Below are 14247 nucleotides of genomic sequence, written 5' to 3'. Positions count from 1 at the left end.
CTAAATGAAATGGAGGTCAAAGAAGGTGATGTTTTGAAGGGATGGTGGATTCAACTGTGGTATGAGTTATCTAGGCAGGCGTATGTCTAATAAATGTGAAGTTCCTGGACCAAATCAGTTCCCAGAAAACTTGCCAAGAATCTGGCTATCTACCTCATTCTTGACTTGGGAGTAAAAGGACCATGATCATATCAGTAGGAACCTTGAAATTGAAAATACCAGTTTCTTGTCTGTCTGTAGCCCTAAAGGCTAAGGTAACATTTTTAATGCTACTTTTTGAGCATAGTTTCACAAAGTAGAGTTTAGAGAATACGACAGTATGTGATGGCAGCAAATTATGGCAAAACAGTAATCAGGTGTGATTATATTTTTAAAATGCACAAGATCAGAACCTCAGTCATTATAGAAAGACTGTCAAAAAGAGTGTCTGTTAAGAGGTTAGGTAGAAATGCCACCAATTAATCATGTGGACAAGTGGGTAAAGTAGTAGTAGACGAACTAACTGAGTTAGGAGGACAAATTCTCCTATCCAGAAAGAAGGGTTTTATCAGTTGTATTTTGCGTAGGGGCTTCTGGCCAGTGGCACCTGACAGGGGCTTGCTTAGAAAGTTCCAGTCTACAGCTCCTCTGTGCAAGACAGAAAGGATGAGAAGTAGGCTAGGCTGAGTTCTCTTCTGGACAGTACTTCCATTGGGAGTGCACCAGATTGGACACCGTTGCTTAAAGGATTCTTTTGGTCCTTTTAGATAGGAAACCATTGCAAAGAGGCAGTTATGCAACTATCCATACTAGCAGCAGCATTTTTCATAGTTCATCCATATCAATGAGTAACTAAGACAATGGTTGGCCCCTGCAATTGCCTCTGTAGAGCCAAACTGAGAAGTAAGGGTGGGATACAGACGGGCAAAAAGGGGTGTATTCATGACGTCATGAAGGTAGAGCCTTCAGACGGCCCTTACCTGAATGCCGCCATGAACACGCCGCCCGCACGCCCCAAGCGGGAAGAGGCGGCATTAAAAAGGTGCTGCTTTTCTCTGCTTCTTTTTGATTTGCGGCATACGTGCGCATCTCCGTCTGTAAGCTGCTGCACCGGTACGTCAGAATTGCTACGCCGCAAATATAAGTTGCCCGTTTAAAAGCTCCGTGTCAGCTGCGTCGCATATTGGGTCGGGGTCCGGGACATGCGTGGTTTGCAGTCAAGCTTTAATTGCAACGTCTGCTGCCATGCAGCTGTGGAAGCTGCGGCACAGCTGCGGCGCATTTTAAGACTCGTAACCCTAACCCTAGAGCTCCATGTGCGCATGCGTTGCTGGAATCGCGGGAAGTTGTAAGTTTTGCCGGCGGATGTTTTGGTTGTAGAAAGTGATAAGGGAAAGTTTGGAATTTAAAGTGACCCCCTACACACATTCCTGCGCCATTTTCACCTGGGAACGGGCACAGTTCGGCTGCTCCTGGCACAGCTGTGTGGCGGCTCCCCTTTGCCACCAGGCAGGATGGCACAGCCATCCACCAGCACCCCGAAAAAAGGCAGGGGGACGTCTTGGTCTCATACTGAGACGGCTGACCTCATAGCTATATGGTCCCAGCCAAACATTTTGCAGAAACTGGAGCAGTCCTACCTGAATGCTGACACATATCGAGAAGTGGAAGAAGCCATGAGAGCTGCTGCACCAGTACACCGGAATTGCTACACCGCTAATTTAAGTTGCCCATTTAAAAGCTCCGTGTCTGCTGTGTCGCATAATGACTTGGGGTCTTGGAACATGCGCAGTTTGCAGTCAGGCTTTAATTGCAGCGTCCGCTGCCATGCAGGTGTGGAAGCTGCGGCACAGCTGCAGCGCATTTTAAGACTCCTAACCCTAACCCTAACCCTAACCCTAACCCTAGAGCAACATGTACGCATGCGCTGCTTGGAAAGTTTGGACTTTAAAGTGAGCCCCTACACACATTCTTGTGCCATTTTCTCCTAACAATAAAAAACCCCTAAAACTGTAAATATTTACATATGTACAAGGGAGGTGATGGGGGATGGCAGGGGGACAGCGGTGGCAGCGGCAACAGCTGTGGCTGTGCATTGCAGATTCAGCAGGAGCGCGGAGACCAAAGGAGAGGAGGCATCCATGATGCTGGTGACACTGGCAAAGTGCAAGAGGACAAGGATGCCAACACCAGCTGATCACCAGCTGGCAGGAGACCACTATTGTTCTTGGGCAGAGCGGGGGAAAAAGTTTTAAAGGGGCTTGGGCACTTTAAATGTGCCCATAGGCTTTCTGCCGCCGCTGCTTAGCGCTGCAGCTGCGCAGCTGCGCATCCGCCAGCCGGCAAAGGAAAAAAAAAAGCCGCGGTTTGGGCCGCCCGTGCGGAAGCTGCCCCTTTCTTTGCGGCGTCCTCCGAGGCGGCGGTATAGAAGCTACGGGTCCGAAACGGACCCAGGTGAGGCGTCTTCACTGCCCCTCGTGTGGAAGCCCCGACACCTGAAGCACGCCCCCGGGGCGGGTGGTCTGGAGGCTCCGTATTCAGCAGAATACACCTCCAAGACGTCTTCCCCTGCCCGTCTGTAGCCCGCCAAGGAGTCTCCACAGCCAATTTCCAGGTTAGGTTAATGGGCAACAGCTGCTGTCTCTTAGAATATATAAATAATGGGAAATAGGAAAGAAAAAATGGCCTTGTTCTGATCTTTGTTGAACTTTCCAAGGATTCTCATTGGTCATCCATAGATTTAAAATGTTACTCAGGGAAAACATGTTAATATGGAATTAACTTACAGAAAAATGTAATATTCACCTAAGCTTAATATTTGTCTGTATGGAATATGGGGGTGGAACTGAAAGGTTTTATAATAATGTGCTGTATTATCTATCTATTTCGTTTACTGTTACTTTTTCCTGTGCATGCTTTTAATTCTATTGATAATTTATATTTTGTCTTATATGTAATGTACACTTTTTGCTGTATCTGTTTTAATTTCTTAGGGTTGGGCGAAAAGGCAGGATACAAATAAAGTAATAAAATAATGATAATGATTTTTGTTTTTATTGTTCTATCTTAATTTCATGGAATTGTTCTCTTCCTGTGAAGTACCTGATTAGAAAAGAGGGATTAGTCTCAGTTTTATTTTCCAGTATCTTTAAATACTTACCTTATGTCTATAAATGATTGCTTCCTGACTATCAGTAAGGGTGCCACTGCATTAGGTTTATTTAAGTGTAGCACAAAAAGAAAATACCATCAGGGGGAAAACCCGTGTCAATTCCTAAAAGAAGATATCATTAGAATTGCTCATCAGACACTTGCTTCTTTGTCTTTCAGAGCCATGGTGTCATGGAAAGGGATTTACTTTGTACTTGCACTATTCTTGGGAAGTTTTTTTGGAAGCATTTTCATGCTTAGTCCGTTCCTGCCATTGATGTTTGTCTCCCCAGCTTGGTATCGCTGGATCACTGACCGTGTTGTGGCAACCTGGCTTACACTTCCAGTGGTAAGTTACTTGTATCTGTATTTTATACAAGCCCCGTTTCTGAGATAATTCAGTTTTTACATTAACATGTAGTAGAGTGTTAAACAACATAACCCACTACTTTTCTGTACAGTCACCCCTCCTAACTCGTGGATCTGAGATCCGTGACCTCGAATATCCGTGGAAGAGCCTGTGCTATTTCAAATGGCGTGTGTGCCTGGGCCACATGCACAATGGGGTGCCCAATTCAAGCCTATGAGGCTTGAATATTTGTGAGCCTCTGTTTTCGCACGCGTGGGGGGGGGGGGTCAGTCCAGAATGAATTCCCCATGAAAACGGAGGGCCAACTGTATATGAAATTAATTCTGGGAAGTATAATAGACAGAAGTGTGGAAAAGATTGGTTTCTTTTGTCATATTGTACAATAGATTTTTAAAATGGCTATTTTTGTATGGTAAAGTTATGAAAGAAAGATTAAGCGTAGCAAGTTTCCTTAAAAGTCAGTGGCAAAGTTGCTAGGCACAACTTTATGTTAGGCACAATACAAAAGAGCTTTCAGTATAGCCAGATCTGCTCATCTCCATACTGCTCATCTCCATTTTGAATGAATTTACTCTTTGAGCTTTTTCAAAGAATTATTGGACAATCTTAGAAAAAAATCTCAACCACTAAGAATCAAAGAGAGAGAAATTTTTCTTGACAGGTCTGTAGGTCACACCCCCCTCAATTTCTGTGTGAGGTCACCTTTCTTGAAATGTATCTTCATCAACAACAGTTCAGTTGTCAAGTCAAAACTTGTGGCAGTTCTGAGGCAAACTGTCACAGAGGTTTTTTGGGCTAAATTTGTTCAGGGGGTTTATGCTTGCCTTCCCCTGAGGCTAAGAGACTGTGACTTGCTCAAGGTCACCCAGTGAGTTTCCATGGCCAAATTCTAGTGTCCTTGTTCAACACATCCATACTTCTCCACATTCAAAAACTTGTTGGAATGAGCATCAGAAATTATTCCCTTGCACATTTATGTGTGCATGCACACCTGCTAGTGAATGAATACAAAAATCAGACCAAATTAACATGCACACACATGTGCAACTGGATATATGAGTAGAGCACCACATTATTTAAGGAAATGAGAGGAATGGCCAATAGGGCTGGCTGGGAATATTTATATGTAATCTGACTATTTCACAAGATGGATAGAAATTAACTTGGTCTAATGTTTCTAAAAAAAAAAAAATACGAAATATCAGACCATTTAAATACAAAATCTGGAAAATATCAGTCATGCATTATCGTTACACAGCTTCTCCCACTTACTATTACAACAAGGATGCTTTAGTCAGTATAGTGCTCTGTGTGTGTGTGTGTGTGTGTGTGTGTGTATGTGTATGTGCGTGCGCCTTCAACTCACCTGTTGATTTAGGGTGACCCCAGAAATTTTATAGGGTTTAGCTTTCACATCAATAGATAGAATTGGAAGTACTGTAGCAGGGGTGATCCTGACTTTGGTGTTCAATTATACATAGACTTGAAGATTTTGTATACTTTCATAGTTGCCATTCCAAGTCCTGCTCTTTTGTTAATTTCTTGACTTTAGTGTCCGTTTTGATCTGTGACTGGATCAAATGTATAGAAAATCTTTATTTCAGTGTCTTCATCATCCACTTTAAAGTTATGTAAATCATTTACGTTCACTCTTTTTGTTTTCTTAATGTTCATCTGTAGTTGCATTTTCTTACTTGACTTTCCCCAATAGTGGTTCCAAGTCCTTGATGTTTTCTGTTAATAGTAGAGAAACTAGTAATGAATGATTCATGACATTTCCTTTTTTGGTTTTGTTTGCGGATTGATTTGATGCACAAATTCAGTACTGAAGAGACTGCCTCTACCTATTTTTTCATGAGCAAATATTATTCATACTTAAATAGACTGAATAAGGGGTGTCCAGTGTTTTCGATGCAGGCTTTGGACTTGAAGCCATATGTCTCAGCACCCTTGTGACGCCGCAAGTGCACCATTGGCGCCTTGCGGCGTCACAACTGCGCCGCAGAAAGAACCCGCTTTTTGCGGGTTCTTTTTGCTGTGCGAGGGAGCCGTGCAGTTTGCCCGCTGTGGCTCCCTCGTGCAGCAAACCAGGATGGCGGGAGACCGCCCTTTTTGGGTAGTCTGTATCCCGCCATAGTTCCATTCACACAAGAAACTAAAAACCCTTCATAGAGTTAAGTGGCATCTCAGGTGATTACATGAAGCATAGGGTCTGCCTTCATCTTCTCTCTCTCTTAATTCTAAAGCAGTTTTTACTGCTATACACCATGGCTAAGTTTGAATTAGAAGATTTCACTTTCTCCCTTGAATAGTTTGTAGGGGAAGATCTTTTATAAGTTTATTGGGTGTTCATACTGTTTCAAGGAACACGGTTGGTCCTCCCTGCATTCATTGTTAAAAGGCATCTGTTTTTATGTTATCATCCTTGTCTCCTTACTGTTATCCACTGGGCGTAGGATGACGTATGCATAGTTACCTTATCTTATCATAATAGCTCTGTGGTCACTTAGGCTAAAAGAAAACAGCGTGCTCTTGGATTTGAAGCTGAATCACCTTAATCATCCAGATATCATAGGGCCTAGGCACCATTTATATAGCAATTTTGTATGATTTCCCTCAATACAGCTCAAGGTGATGTACAACATCTCAAAAATCCTACATTAATACAAACACTAAAAATACAGAGCATAATAAAGATCCCAGAGAGAATGAATCCCAAGGCGTCCTTGAAGAGGAAGGTCAATGCCAGTGAAAAGCATAAAATGAATGATGTTTCATGAATCTTATGAGACTCTTCCAAAAGGTTTACTAGTGAGAAAGTTTTACTTCATGATGGCTGGGGAAACTATGCTGTCAGTAGGAATCACAACGAAGAGAAGCTCACATAGGAATAAATGTTCACTATTTTAGCGGATAAGTATGACCACTTGGACCACTTAATAAATCTGTTTTCTGGTAATTTTTGCTGCAACAGAGGAAGTTGTTCATGTAAAAATTTGGTGTGGAGTCCTTCAAACCTTAGAACGCCTACTCAACTCTTCTTCACAATTCTCTAATAACTGCTATGATCCTATATGGTTGGGTGATATGTCACCCCTCAAATTATATTGTTTTTTTAAAAATAGAAAGAATGTTTACATTTACTTCTGAAGAATAAACCTGTGCAAATCTCTAAGATATGTAGAAATACCATTCCCTCAGAATTTCTGTAACATACAGGATGTACACTCCTTTCTAACTTGTACAGAACAAAATAGCTAAACTGAGGTATGTCAAATGTTTTTCACTTAGGCCTAGATCACAGAATACAAGATATCCTGCTTTCACATCAAATTGCTCTATTCTAGTTCTTAGTGATAACCCCAGACATTTTGCTGCCTGAGGCATATTGTGAAATGACTCCTGCTTCCTATTTGTTAATTATGTTTAATACACTTTCAGGGTGGTTGTCATATAATCATATTTTTTTTCTTCTAGGCTTTGCTGGAGATAGTGTTTGGGGCGAAAGTGGTTATAACTGGTGATGGATTCATCCCTGGAGAAAGAAGTGTCATTATCATGAACCATCGAACACGAATGGATTGGATGTTCTTGTGGAATTGCCTGCTAAGATATAGCTACCTCAGACTTGAAAAAATATGTCTAAAATCTAGTCTCAAAGGCATTCCAGGATTTGGTAAGTCACACGTACAAAAACGTTTCTTTCTATCATATCGAGATAGATTGTGTATGTGTGTATATATACTTTTAAATATGAAAAGGTATATACAGTATATTATATCCTGTTAAAATAATTGCTTTATTATGTTGTATTTTAGAAAATTTGATTTTTGCCCTATTTTTCAAATAATGTTAAGTTTTACTTTTCAGTCTGTTTCTTTGTAATATATTGTTTACTGCCCTGGGAATTTTGTGGCACTATTTCAAAAGAGAAATTCCAGAATGATAAATAAAGCTCTCTAATCTTTAAGCACATGCTCCACTTTCTCACTTAGCAAGTCTAAAATAATTTCTGCTTGAAATGTGTGTTTAAGAGATTGCTTTTCAGATTTGATGCAATTTGTCAGAAACAGCCAAGTTCTTTCATATCAAAACCTATCTCATCCAGCATCCTGCATACCATATTGGTCAACCAAATAATAATAATAATAATAATAATAATAATTTATATTTCCCGCTTCTCCCTTCGGATCAAAGCGGGATTACAACAGTAGAAACATCATAAAATTCATAGATAATACAAAATACATCAATCAAAATAAAAAATAAAATAAAAAGGGGAAGAGTTGTTACAGTGTTGTCTATAGAAGCCCCAGAAACATGCATTTATATTAACATTTTTTTAAAAATCAGCAGATTTTTTTTTGCGTGTCCTCCAGTTTTTTAATTAAAAAGTGTCCTCCATTTTAAATTTTTGTCCTACGTTTGTCCCGAAGTATTTATTTATTTAATTTTTAAAAGATTACTTAATTTTTTTTGGCTCCCCCCCCCCCCCCCCCGAGTTGTCTGAGGGACAGCAACCTGGCCCCTAGGTCAAAAAGGTTGCCTACCCCTGGACTAGGTCGACCATGGCAGTTTCAACTCTGTATCCCGCCCTAAAGCCAGTTTGAAATGGGTCCAGATAATCGGTTTCATCGAAGACAGCCTGGAGTTGGAAGGAGACTGCCCTCTCGATCACTTTGCCCAAAAATGGTAGTAAAGAGACTGGCCTATAGTTGTTCCTTATCAGGGGATCTAGAGAGGGTTTCTTTAAGAGTGGCTTAACCACTGCATGTTTAAGTGCTGATGGAAATTTCCCCTCTTTAAGGGATGCATTTATTATAGTCTGAATCAGTGATGTTACAGTATCTCCTCCCTGAACGGTCAGCCAAGATGGGCAGGGATCGAGGGGGCAAGTCGTCCTCCTTACACATCCAAGGAGCTTGTCCACTTCATCGGTACTCACAAGCTCAAAATGATCCAGTCTAACGCAATCCACGGAGTCACTGGATACTTCTCTCATAGTCTCTGTTTTAATGTCGGCATCCAGATCGACCTTTATCTGAGAGATCTTTTTGGCAAAGAAGTCATTGAATGTGTCACAGCAGGCCGTTGTTGGTTCTAGTAATATGTTCGTGGTGGGAGCCAGTTGGATTAGCTCTCTGACCACTCTGAATAGCTCTGCTGGACGAGACTCTGCGGATGCAATATGTGCAGCATAGAACAAGTTCTTTGCTGCTTCGATTGCCACTCTGTAGGAAACTAAAAGGTTTCCTAGGAGCGTCTTGTCAGATAAGCGTCAGTGTTTCCGTTAGCGGCGCTCTTGTCGTCGCATGGCTCACTTCATTTTCTGAAGATCTTGAGCAGGGGTAGGCAGCCTTTTTGAGCCGGGGGCCGGGTTGCTGTCCCTCAGACAACTGGGGGGGCCGAAGCCAGGGGGTGGAGCTTCCACCCTCTGGGGGCGGAGCCGCACACCGGGGATGGAGCTTCCACCCTCTGGGGCAGAGCCGCACGCCGGGGCGGAGCTTCCACCCTCCGGGGGTGCAGCCGTATGCTGGGGCGGAGCTTCCTCCCTCCGGGGGGCGGAGCCACATGCCAGGGGCGGAGCTTCCACTGACGCCCCGCAAGGAGAAGTAGGCATGTGCCTGGCCTCTCCTCCTCGGTCCCTTCCTTTGGCCAAAGCCCAAAAATAAATAATTAAATAATTTTTTAAAAAAATAAAAAATAAATAATTCCTACATACACTGCAAACATTATATGAAGTAAAAAACAAAATGGGAACATACACAATATTCAAAATGAAGAACAAGAACAAGTAAAGTTAAATAAAAATTAGGAAATCAAGATCAAATGCATGCACAATGCCTCAACCCAGAAAGGAGAAGCCAGCCCATGTGGAGGGATTTTGCAAAGAGAATAGCAAGGGATGTAAGCATAAGAATAACAATATTTGCAGCATGGAAGCTACCTAAAAGTCAGAAAGCAGAGGGAAATCATAGAGTTGGAAGAGACTTCAAGGGCCATCCAGTCCGACCCCCTGCCATGCAGGAAATCCAGATCAAATGCATGCACAATGCCTCAACCCAGAAAGGAGAAGCCAGCCCATGTGGAGGGATTTTGCAAAGAGAATACCAAGGGATATATGCATGATAATAACAATGTTTGTTAGCATGTGGAAGTTACCTGAAGGCCACAGAACAGGGGGAAATGCATGCACACTGTGTCTCAAACCACAAAGGCACAGGTAGTAGGTTTAGCTTCCGATAACCCCCCTCCCCCAATGAACCAACCTCTTCTCTTGCGTGGTAGTGGCTCTGGCTCTTTCTTTCTTTCTTTCTTTCTTTCTTTCTTTCTTTCTTTCTTTCTTTCACTTTCTCTATCCTTCTCTGCCTCCTCCTCCTCCTCCTTCCCCCCCTCCCCACTCTTCCATGGGGGGAGGGCTGAGGGCAGAGCCAGGAGAGCCAGGAGAGCGGAGCCAGAAGACGAAGGGCAGGGCCAGGAGGGCGGAGAGAGAAGGGAGGAGGGTAGAGCCAGGAGAGCGGAGCCTGAAAGGCGAAGGGCGGGGCCAGGAGGGCGAAGGAGGAGGAGGGAGGAGGGCATCGCCCATTTGGAGGCCTGGCATGGCCCTGGAGCCCTCGAACAGGGCTCCAGGGAGCACACCGGGCCTCCTAGATGAGCGCCGCCATTTTGTTTTTTAAAATGGCGGCGAAGTCTCGCGCAATGAGAAAGGTCGTGTGAGACTTCGTCGCCATTTTAAAAAACAAAATGGCGGTCGGAGCGGCGGCAATCGGCGGCAGGAGTGAGTGGGGGCCGGTCCTGGCGCCTCCGGGGGCCGGATGTGGCCCGCGGGCCGCAGGTTGCCGACCCATGATCTTGATTGTACCATGGTTTTTTATTTGAAGCAAGCCGGAGAGGACGCTTGGGAGCGATGCTGTCTATTGCCCTGGTTAGGTCTTTATTCCAGGTATCAACCAGGATGTCGACAGAATCGCCGTCATTTCCAACCATAAAACTCTCTAGGGCTTCCTGGAACCTTTTGGGTTCCATCAGCCTTTGAGGAATGCTGCAGGGAAGCCGGTAAGCAGGAATGAAGGTAGTAGCCCTCTATTTTTATCGCCTATATTGCCTCTAAACTAAGAGTTAGCAAATAAGTTTTATGATTAGTCGCAGTTAAATGCTGTTTAATCTGTCATGAAACATTTCTTAAGAAAATCTTTTCTTTCTTGCTCAGAGTTCTGTATATCAGTAGCTATATTTGATAGGACAGCCAACTGTGGTATAGTGGATTGAGGATTAGAATAGGGGGCTGAACACACAGGCCAAAGGGCTCGTGTTCCCCCTAGCCTGGTATCGTCCAGTACAGAAAATGCAGGCCAATAGCCACAAGCTGGGATTGGCCAGACTGGATGCTGATCAACGGTCCTGGCCTGATCATGGCCCAAAAGGCCCTTAGCATGGCCTAAAAAGACTGACTGTTTGTGGTGGAGTTACGGCACGGGCATATACTCGTATCCTTCTCTGTTATTGCCGCATTCCCTTTGAAAGCACCAGTCATGGCCAGTGACTTTCAGAGGGGTGTCTGGCCATGTGAGTGAAGCCAAGCATCCTGTTCCTGGCCTTAAGGTGGAGGCCTTCAGAAGGAATGCAGTGACAGATAAGAAGCACATGGCAGTGGTAGCTCCATGACGTGGTGCTGTGTGTGTCTGAACACCCACTTGTTGCCACGCGGCCTGGGTTTAGAAATGGGTTGGAACAGTGGGTGGAATATTTTGAAGGTTGATCCATGGTATCCTGCTTATGTGTACAGGTCCTAGGGGACTCTGGGAATCAGGGTTCAAATCCCCATTTGGCCATGAAAATCCACTTGGTGACCTAGGTCAATTCACACTATCTCAGCCCTAGTGGAAGTCAAAGGCAAACCTTATCTAAACAAATGTTCAGTGATATGTTTGCCTTAGGATTGCCATGAGGAAGAACCAACTTGTAGACACAGAACTACATTATTTAGTAGAATGGAAATAACATAAGGTCAAATCATATTTAATTATCTCAGTGTAATAATTCATTACTTTTTAAGACAGAAAAGATGGTTAGGCTTGTGTGCTTCTCTCTCTCTAAGAAAACCACAACAGAAGCACTGGAAGCAGCCTATCTGGGGAAAAGCAAAAAAGTTGTACACAGCCACAAACTTTGTACTTGGCTTTAAAAACAATACAGTCCTCCCTCTGTTCTCACGGTCTTCGGATCCACGTCCTTTGCTTATGTGTGAGGGATGAACAGAGGGAGAATGAATGGGGTGCCCACCCGCACCTATATTCAAGCCAGTGGGGCTCGAATATAGGCGAAACTCTGTTTTCGCGATGGGGTCTGGAACGGATCCCCCATGAAAAAGGAGGGGCGACTGTAGTTTATTAAGCTCCATAGTGTACTACATTTGTTTCCTTTTACAGTTGCCAAGGGACAAAAACTGTGCTAGGATACTAAATAGATAATATATTTAAATTTAGCCCAGATATTGTCAACCACAATTTTCATGGCACAATTTTGAAGGCAGTGTTGCTCTTTCCATTATCTTATATATCTTTAAAGTAGTTAATAAAAATATATTTAGTACATGCACCAGTTTTATTAGGGAACAAACAAGTATTCTGTGTTGAAATTTCTTAAGGAAAAAAAGCCTGTTGAACCAAACATTCATCTGGTTCAGCATTCTTATCCATTGCAGCTAATCTGATATTTCCGGAGATAAGTCAGGACATAAAGGGCATATGGTCTCTAACATTGTACGTCTTAGCATCTGATCTTCAGTGGCATGCTAAAGTGGAAAACAGAATGCTGGTCTAGATAGGCCTTTGGTCTGATCTAACAGAGCTCTTCTCTTAGCTTTGTGTAGAGGCTGGTTGGTATTTTAGTCCATAACAATATAATTTGTAATCCAAATAGCAACATAATTCTGGAGTTTATGCTTTTCCCTCACTGGTACACTGCTTTTGAAAGTGAGAGAATCTGAAAAATAGTGATATTTTCCAGACACAAGTTGATAGCTAGATTCAGAGAGCTACATGTAGCTACTCTTGTATGTATATAGTATTCTTGTTTTTCCTTTTGAAAAGCACACGTAGTCATGCCATACTACAGTCAGCCTTCCTTATCCATGGATTCAAGCATCCATGGCTTGAAAATATTCCAAAAAGTATAAATTCCAAATAGCAAAAGAACCAATGTTCCTTTTACATTTTATATAAGGGACACCGTTTTGCTCTGCCATAATATTTAATGGGACTTGAGCATCCCCAGATTTGGTTATCCACGGCAGATCCTGGAACCTAACTCCAACGGATAACAAGGTTCCACTGTACAAACTCCTTTTGAGTATCAAAAATGTTTGTTCATGTAACACAAGAAGAAAACAAATCCAACAATTCTGATATTAAGAACTGGGACAAGATTCAGTTAATCTTAAAGTATGCCCACTGAAAATATGAGTTCGTTCCTCCAAACATAAATTTTTTTAAAAATGTAGTAAAGCCCTCATATTGTGACTTCATTTTTGCATATTGAGTTTGGTTCCTCATCTTTCAAACTTCAATAGTGAATTTGCCATAATATGATATTATTATGGGGGGTGAGCATCTGCAGCTGACATTAGTTTTTACTCCGTGTCTGTTGCCCAGCTGCACCATCGTATTATTGACCAAAGCAGAATACAAAATGTGAACCAGAACTGTCTGAAAGCCTACTTCTGGTTTGCACTTTCACTATGTTTGATACATTTGAAGCCAATGGTCTTAGTTGGTGGATTTGTTTGTACTAGTGGCTGTGCAGAAAAGGAAGCTGCCATCTTTTGGTGACATTTTTGGACACTTTAAGGCATTTTTAAACCTGAATTTCCATAGAAAAAATTGGGGTGGCCAGGGGCTAAGAGGACTTGGAAAAATGCATGCAGCCTTCTGTCCACATTTTTAATCTCTATTTTGCAAATCAGTAAAATTGTACAGCTAGGCTTTTGGCTATTTTTCTAAATTATACACTATAACAAGGCTCTGAAAGGTCAAGTCCACAACTCCTTAGAAGGGAGGTGTCTTCCTTCTTTCTGAAAGATAACATATGAATAGGGTCAAATGGATTTATTATTAATATTACTGAGCATAGTTGCTTGTTATCTAAATGCTGCATAAATAGCTTGTTCTTTGTGGATTGTGGACAGATTCTTTAAGTGAAAGACTGAGCAATGAATAGTGACATGTGATGTCTTCCAGCAATTTCATCAAGAGCTGTCAGACTTAATTACTTTAGGGTTATTTATACTATGAAGTAGCTTTGGGAGCACATGCTGAAAAGTGTTCTCTGTGATGCTATCACTCATGCAGAATTACACCAGAAATATGGATACCAGGTTTTTTTGTAGTATGAACTTCAACCCCCCTCTAAGAAGTGGGACTTAAATGACTTTTAGATTAATATGCAGCTTGGTTACTTGTGATAAATTGTAATTTTGTTCTTCTTTTCATTCAGCATTTAAATAGTTTTGGAGACGAACTGGTGAGAATAATAATCTGAATGGATTAAAAAGTTAAAGTTTTGTTTCAGAATAGGCACATGGCTCAAACACAAAACAGATAGCTGTGCTAGTATGATTTAATCTTATCAAATTTTGCTTGCTGTCTAGTACCAAAATTCTGTGGATGTTCTACAAATATAATAATAAAACAAGTAAAACAAATATTCTGCATCTTTGTATCTGCTAAGCAAATGTACCAGACGCCTCA

At 42.2% G+C, this 14247-nt stretch overlaps 1 protein-coding gene across 6 annotated transcripts in view; it reads left to right on the top strand.

The window, feature by feature from the left end:
- Positions 1–14247, top strand: part of LOC149310687 (lysocardiolipin acyltransferase 1) — a 117663-nt gene that overhangs the window by 15575 nt on the left and 87841 nt on the right. For all 6 annotated transcript variants that reach the window (XM_089529539.1, XM_089529537.1, XM_089529536.1 and 3 more), the window contains exons 2-3: positions 3310–3478; positions 6977–7175. In XM_089529539.1, coding sequence (XP_089385665.1) covers positions 3314–3478; positions 6977–7175 — 364 coding nt within the window. In that variant the 5' untranslated portion in view covers positions 3310–3313. The remainder of the gene's footprint in view (positions 1–3309; positions 3479–6976; positions 7176–14247) is intronic.

The sequence above is a fragment of the Sceloporus occidentalis genome, unplaced genomic scaffold (assembly GCF_023333645.1).
Source record: "Sceloporus occidentalis isolate IW3139 unplaced genomic scaffold, rSceOcc1.0.p SCAF_6, whole genome shotgun sequence".
Classification (NCBI taxonomy): domain Eukaryota; kingdom Metazoa; phylum Chordata; class Lepidosauria; order Squamata; family Phrynosomatidae; genus Sceloporus; species Sceloporus occidentalis.
The sequence above is the reverse complement of the archived record's forward strand: the minus strand, read 5'-3'. Positions and strand labels throughout refer to the sequence as shown.